Source organism: Dryobates pubescens, chromosome 26 (assembly GCF_014839835.1).
Source record: "Dryobates pubescens isolate bDryPub1 chromosome 26, bDryPub1.pri, whole genome shotgun sequence".
Classification (NCBI taxonomy): domain Eukaryota; kingdom Metazoa; phylum Chordata; class Aves; order Piciformes; family Picidae; genus Dryobates; species Dryobates pubescens.
In genome coordinates this window covers 9,689,252-9,696,588 of record NC_071637.1, presented here as the reverse complement: position 1 = coordinate 9,696,588, position 7,337 = coordinate 9,689,252, and the positions used below count along the sequence as shown (strand labels likewise).

General features: G+C 45.1%; 1 protein-coding gene across 1 annotated transcript; it reads left to right on the top strand.

The window, feature by feature from the left end:
* The first annotated feature begins 1,963 nt into the window (after nucleotides 1–1,963).
* On the top strand, nucleotides 1,964–7,054 carry CBLN4 (cerebellin 4 precursor). Its single transcript, XM_009903188.2, has 3 exons — nucleotides 1,964–2,325; nucleotides 3,921–4,037; nucleotides 6,761–7,054. Exons 1-3 carry the CDS (start codon nucleotides 2,050–2,052, stop codon nucleotides 6,956–6,958), a joined length of 591 nt encoding a protein of 196 aa, XP_009901490.1. The 5' UTR covers nucleotides 1,964–2,049; the 3' UTR covers nucleotides 6,959–7,054.
* Nucleotides 7,055–7,337: the final 283 nt, after the last annotated feature.

Genomic DNA, 7,337 nt, shown 5'->3' with positions numbered 1-7,337 from the left:
CTATCTCTGTAGATATCACTGAATAAGAGGAGGTTGGTGCTTCCTAGAAAACAGCAAAATGTCTTTTTACCTCTTGTCTGACCAATGGGATTCCTTAAAGTTTGGGTCTGGCATTCTGAATTTGTGAGAGTATTGTACCTGTTTGCTGGCTTAAGAGGGCATCTGGATGATTTATGGCATCTCAAAGACTTTGCTTAGTTCTGCAGAGGTAATGCTTTCATACTTGCCTGCAGAAAGCCTTGGTGTTCTGCAAAGAGTGTGCTTCAGTGCTTTTTACTCCTCTTAGTTTCCTGCTGCTTCTTTAATTTCTTTTGTCTGTTAGTGTTCAGATTCATGACCATCATTTGTTAGTGCATGGAGATGAGGTGTTGTGTGGTGTCTGTGTCTCAAGCCTCTTCTTCTACAGAATGGGAGACAGCACAATGTGCTGACAGTCACATCTCCGGAACAGACTAGCACCTTCCCCAGCAGGGTTTGAAAAGTAGAAAAGCTGCATGCAGATAGAGATGCCTTTGGGCAAGAAGTGAATGAAGGCTTCTGGTGTCCAGAAGCATTGTCTTGTTGCATAGCTGTTATAGGCACAGAAAATGGTTGCAAACTGGCACTTTGTGGTTGGTTTGGAGGGAAATCTGTGTAGACAGTTCTACTGCTGAGAACACTGTGTTATTACAGCCAGTCCCTGAAGAGGGTTTAGCTTTCAACATGAAACTATTTCAAATGGGACCAGCTGATGCAGGAAAGATATTCTCTAGAAGACATCAGCAGCACCAAATCAGTCACGTTTTTCATAATCTTGAACTTCGTGGGAGTACTAAGCTAAGGAACCTACTCAGTCTTCCAAATCTTTCAGCACACATAAAAAAAAAAAGACAAAAAAAAGAAGTAACTAATACTAGGCAGAGGTGTCTAAGGTGCCATACAGCAGCGTCAGGAGGTGGTACCTGGCAACATTAATCCTCGAAGAGCAGTCACTGATGTCCTGTCAGTGATCTAAGCGCCTGAGTGATTGGCTTTGAGGGCTGCTTCCCTCCACGCTGTGAAACGGGACACCAAAGGCAGTATTCACAGGGGCAGGGTGTTATGCCCAAATGCAAACTGCAAATACGTGCATAGGAGGTCAAGGAGACCCCTCCGGATATAGAAGCTGCCTTTCAAAGAGGCTGCAGTTCTTCCTCCCTCCTTTTGAAAACAGGGGACGTTGCAATGTTCTGTTGGTTTCCCTTTGGTTGTGTAGCTGCTTAGAAAGTTGCCTGGGAAGACAAGCGTGTATGACTGCACAGGGGGCAACTCCAAGAGGACGGTCTCCGGTAATGAAGTGTCATATCTGCTCAGCTAGGTGAGAGCTGGGCAGGTTTGTTGTGACATAACTCTTTGAGGGGCGGGGGTGGTGGGGAGGGATTGAGAGAGAGAGAGAGAGAAGTGGAGTCTGCAGCATCCCGGCAGTGCTATCAGACACAGGATCTGGCAGCTCTAGGGTAAGCTACCACCTCTTCACTCCACCACTCAGAGCATCCTGGACCTCCAGCTCGAAGGGGAGAGAGTGCTAGCAGCAGCAATCATGGCAACGTCAAATGGTTTTATTTCTTCATGACCTCTCTCTTCTCCCCTCTCTCATCAATAATTCACCTGTTTTCTCCCACCACCCTCCTTCTCACTCGCCTTTTCTGATGTGGAGAGAGGGAAGAAAAGGAGGCACCGGAAAGTGTTGATTTTGTTCGGCAGCTTCTTGCAGCACGTTTTAAAGAGCTCGCGAAAGGACCCGGGGAGAGAAGGAAAGAAAAAGAAAAAAACCCACCCAAAAAAGCAAAAAGTGGTGGGGGAAGGAGGAGGTGGAGAAGGAGGAGGAGGAGGAGAAGGAGAGAGACAAGCGGCAGAGGGAAGAAGCCGGAGGAAAGAAGACTCCAGCGCTGCGTTGCCGGGAGGTGCGGGTGTGTGAGTGCGTGTGCGTGTTGTGCGCGGGGGGGGCGGCTGCCGGCGCTGCCTCCCGCTGCTACGCGGTGGCCGGAGCGGGGCGCGGAGCGGCGGCGCGGTCGGCCGCGGGTGCGGACCATGGGCTGGCGGCTGCTGCCCGCCGTCCTGCTGGCCCTGGCTCTGGCCGGCCCCGCGGCGCGGGCGCAGAACGACACCGAGCCCATCGTCCTGGAGGGCAAATGTCTGGTGGTCTGCGACTCCAACCCGGCCACCGATACCAAGGGCTCGTCCTCCTCCCCGCTGGGCATCTCCGTGCGGGCGGCCAACTCCAAGGTCGCCTTCTCGGCAGTGAGGAGCACCAACCACGAGCCCTCCGAGATGAGCAACAAGACGCGCATCATCTACTTCGACCAGGTAAGCTGCGGAGCCGGGGCTGAGGTGGGGATCCCCGCGGAGCCCCGTGACCCCCGCCGGGACGCGGATCAACAGGTGCCGCCGCCCGCTCGCCCCGTGGGTCCTTCCCGCTCTGCCCTCCCACTCCGTCCATTTTCCTAATTCCGGCAAAAAGTTGGGGTGTAAGGAGCTGCTGGCTGCGCGGAGCTCCCGCGGAGCCCCCGCATCCCAAAGCCAGAAAAAAAGGAGAGGCCGGGCAGGTCGCAGCTGGAGGTGTGGGGACAGCCGCTCCCCAGCCGCGGAGGGCATGTAGTTTCCCCAGGTGCCCCTGGGGAAGGGGCTGCTTGCGAGGGAAGGCGGAGCGGGACGCAGCAACGGGTGCACGGTCGCCGTCGGGGCCGCAAGCTCCGCATAGCACTCCGCGGCTCCGGGTGAGTTGTTGAGATGATGCGGGGCCCAGCCTCCTCGGGTCTGCAGGAACGGCGGGGGCGGCCGCCGAAAGGCAGCTCCCGGTGAACACCAAGCGATGTCACAGTCCCGGGAGGCTCGAGGCCAGGCTTTTCTCTGGTGCAAGCACGCTACGCAGGTTTTAGACGGCTTGTGCAGCCTTTGAAGGGAGAAAGAGCTATGAATTTTAAGGAGAAACCGTTTAACTTTTATATTGGTAGCACAGTCACTGACAGTAACGTACAGATGCTGGCACCTGTTTCATACACCAGTTCCTGTCCTAGGGCAAGACCAAAGTAATTAAGATTGATGGTTGTTTTCCTTCCTATACGATTTAATAATGAACGGTGAACTGTCATGACAACTGAAGCCAGATATGTCATGCAGCTTAATGCTAGCCATGTGAATTACCCTAACTTTGGGGACATTCCTAGTGGCTTTCTAGGGCTGTGTCTAGCTTAAAAGAGCCTGCAAATATCTATTAAAAATGAAGCATAACTGAGTGGAAAGAAAGAATAATGTAGTCATTAAAGAAGATATTTAGCATATGCACGATGCACTTCTTCAATGTCCCTCTCTGTTACTTGTCTCTGTTTAATCTAACTCAAATTATTGTTAGTATTTACAAAGGCAAATAAAGCAGCAAAAGCTCACAGCCAGTTTTCACTCGGATGTGCCAGGTATTTCAGTAACTGACTACAACTGCTAAGGAACCAGCTGCCTCATTCACCTACATCCTTCCTCACAGCTTGATATTTTCAGGAAAACAGTGCTGAATTGACCATTGCTTTTTAGCCAAAACCAGCATGCCACTCCTTGAATTAGTGTTCTGATGTCATTTTGGGGGAATCCTGAGCAAAAAATGTCTTTCCTTAATCTCCTCTAAACGTGTCCAGAAGAAAGGCTTTGAATATGGTGTAGTAGAAACACATATTTTTCCACCCTAGTTTTATATTTATAGTGAAGTTGTACTATAAATTTAACCAAATATCCATTTTTTAATGAGTAATGGTCCAATTTGATTAAGTGAACAATGAGCATTGATGCAGATTATAATTTTTCCATGGCTGAACAGTTTCTCAATGTAATAGTCAGTATTTTTTTTGTTTTGCACTGAATACCTGCACTAATTCCCATGCTCTGTTTATTTTATTTTATTTTATTTGTAGATCCTAGTAAATGTGGGCAATTTTTTCACGTTGGAGTCTGTCTTTGTAGCGCCAAGAAAAGGAATTTACAGTTTCAGCTTTCATGTGATCAAAGTCTATCAGAGTCAAACAATTCAGGTAGGTTGATCAAGTATGATTCTAAAATGTTTAACTTGAATTATTTAGAATAGCAACTTGGTTGAAGACAAGAGTATTAAACACACTTTGAAGGAAGAATATCTTAGTGTAAAGCAACCTGTGGTGCTGAGTTCCTAGCAGTAGGGTGAATACATTTAGACTGAACAGCTGTTACAAGGCAGGATCTTCACCTCAGATAAACTGCCAAAGCTTCTCATCTGTAGCAAAACTGAGTACCTGGAGTAATATAAAGTATTAAATAGAATGAATCATCCAAGAGTAAAACAGAGCTGTAAATTTCACTTAGTTGCATAAATACTATTGAAGATCCATATTTTGCTTCAGGTTAAAGTCACTGTCTTGGGCACAGGACTTTTGGGGCTACCTTATAGATCTTACTATTTTTATAGCCTTTTGTGACCTGGCTGACAGCTGATGCCAGGTATCTGTGTGTGACACCAAGGGCAGTTAAGGTAGTGGTCTTCTTCTATATGACACCAAAATGTTTTGCTGTCTTCTAGGGAACCTTTAGAGCAATTTAAACTTTCTTTTTTTCTCACTATATAATACATTAAAAGATGTGTCATGTATTAACAAAAGGAGGAATTCTGAGCTTTCTTGTGTAGTTTAATAGCAGCTGAACTACCTAATTAAATATAAGCATGTACTAGCTTAGAGGAAAAGTCTCTAAGTTTCTGAACATCCCCTTGCTGAGCTCACAGTAAATTCCTTACAGTACATTCCTTAATCTTATGCTGGGTCATAAAATTTCTGTGACATACATCCCAGCTTTCTAGATCTGGAATACCATCTATGGCTTCCCTTCTTTCCACCCTATGAGAGCACCAGATTCAGAGATGTTTCTGATAACTTTTGCCTGATTTGTCTAGCTCCTGGATACTGTTTTCAGCATAGAAAGCTGAAATGAAAGAGGTTTCTACAGGAGGAGTGATCAGCCATTTCTTTGTGGCAGCTCTGTCTTTGAGTTGGTGAAGCTCCTGAGAAATGTGTAAATAGGAGAGGTGGCAGAGAAAGCTTGTGAGAGACACATCCAGACTGCTGGTGAAATTCACCTTCAGTTTTCAGCATGAAATCATGGTTCTGTTCAGGTCAATGACAAAAGTCTTAAGTATTGACCTCATGAAAATCTCTATAATGAGTTTATAAGCTGTTTAATATGCTCAGACTTCATTCCTTTCATTTTCTTAAATGCTGAAGGTTGAAATGGCCTAGAATCACTGTATGCCAGCCAGCCTCATTGGATACATGTTGCCAGGAAGTTGCATAGGCTTGGACTCTGGAAGTCCAATGCAGATTTTGGTGTTTCAGATACTGGTTACTCAAACCTGAGAGTCTGAGGCTCATCACAGGGAATACTACAGCCTGTGACATGGCCTGAACTCTTCAATAGCTCAAGAGTTTCTGAAGTAGGTGGGTTTTGTTGGTTCCATTTTGGAACTGCTAACATGAGAGCATCAGGTGTAAATCTGTAACGTGTCTTGTGCAGTGATTAAAATAGCTGCAAGATGATGCAGGGGAACCTGACCTAAATACAGAGGCAATGAGGTAAACCAAAACCTAGGAGTGAGCAAACTTTTGATGCCCTTTTTGTGTGTGATAAGTAGTAGCAAGGATCAAAAACCATTGTAGTGGAGCAAACCAGCTTGGCATCAGTCACATGGAGACTTAAACCCTTCTAAGTCATCTGAAGGCTTCCCAGATAAGTGATATTACTATGCCTCTGGAACATCTGTTAGTGCCATTAAGTATCATTAAACTGAAATTGGTTCCCTGGGGACATGTCATTAAGTGGATTTCCCAGATAGGCCAATCCCAAATCAGGGCAAGATTCTGCTGCCCCGATTTATGCTGAGCAGTAATTTATTCTGTGGAGACTCCCATTAAAATTAATAGGAGCAAATGCAGGGCCAGCATAGTCAATATGAATAAGCATTTCATAATTCACCCCTCTGTGACTGCATTATAGCTGCTTAACAAGAAAAACCAGAAGAAAGCTAATAGTTTGCCACTGGGGAAATGAAAAATGTTTGGATCTGTCTCTTCCCCCAGCTCCTGCCCATCTTTATTTACAGAGTGTCTGTGTGATGTTCCTTTCAGAGCAGGGCTAGGATGACTTTCAGAAGTGTTTTATAGGAAAATGGATTTAGTACCAAGGCACAGTGCAGTGGTTTATAAAGCTAAAGGTCTGCTCCAGACTTTAGAACTAAGCTGTTATCAGCAGTGGAAAGGACATACATTTTGCTCTCAATGAAGTGTAAGCTCCCAGTCTACTGCAGTACCTTAGACACCTCATTAGGTGCCTAGAGCACATCTCTGGGGGTCTAAAATTCTTGAAAATGTTAGTTTTGCTGTAGTGTGTGGTTAAATAGACTGTGAGTTAGGCAAAGTGAAACAGAGGTCATAGCTCCACATTACCAGAGTGTTCCAACAACTAATGTGCCCAAGCAAAAGATAAAAGCAACATGGTGTCACACTGACCAAGCATGGACCATAGCACTCCATGGACAATGTCTCACCAACTTCACTTAGCTGCATATCAAGCTCATGAAATATGAATGTGTACACTTCAAATAAACTTAATTCTTAGCTTACCCCAAACCAACCCATAAAGCAGTGAAAACTGGGACCTGAACTTGCACTGTGGTTAATGTTCTTGATGGTTTTCTGTTAATTAGAGCTTTTCAGTGGTTTTTCTCTTGTAGGTTAATTTGATGCTGAATGGAAAGCCAGTTATTTCTGCTTTTGCTGGGGATAAGGATGTCACACGTGAAGCTGCCACTAATGGAGTCCTGCTCTATCTAGACAAAGAGGATAAGGTTTACCTGAAATTGGAGAAAGGTAACCTGGTCGGCGGATGGCAGTATTCTACATTTTCTGGCTTTCTGGTCTTTCCTCTGTAAAGTCAATTTTCCTGTGACATTCATCCAGGTGTGGACTCATCATTGCCTTTGTCACATGAAGATCATTTTATCATCAGGGGATTGATGTTTCTTTATTGTTTTGGTTTTTTTTTTCATGGGTGAATATGGATTCTCGTTATGGATTTTGGCCCCATCTGAACTACTCAGAAGTTTCAAAGAATTTTGAGTGTTTAAATACAATATATTTGGATTGAGACTAAAGCAGACAATAAATATCTATGCTTAATGTTACAGTCTAAAGCTGCCTGCAAGATTTATTCAAATTCATTTACTGGACTTATTGGATTCATGGGAGAAGTGGATTTCCTTTAATTATGAAAAGACTGGCAACCAGGTCTATAATTTAAGAAAGTTTGAG

What these genes read in the sequence shown, in the direction of transcription:
- CBLN4 (XM_009903188.2), top strand. Translation starts at nt 2,050, where the DNA reads ATGGGCTGGCGGCTGCTGCCCGCCGTCCTGCTGGCCCTGGCTCTGGCC. An exon ending in GCATCATCTACTTCGACCAG is followed by an intron (nt 2,326 to 3,920) that starts GTAAGCTGCGGA and finishes TTTTATTTGTAG; the next exon opens with ATCCTAGTAAATGTGGGCAA. An exon ending in ATCAGAGTCAAACAATTCAG is followed by an intron (nt 4,038 to 6,760) that starts GTAGGTTGATCA and finishes TTTCTCTTGTAG; the next exon opens with GTTAATTTGATGCTGAATGG.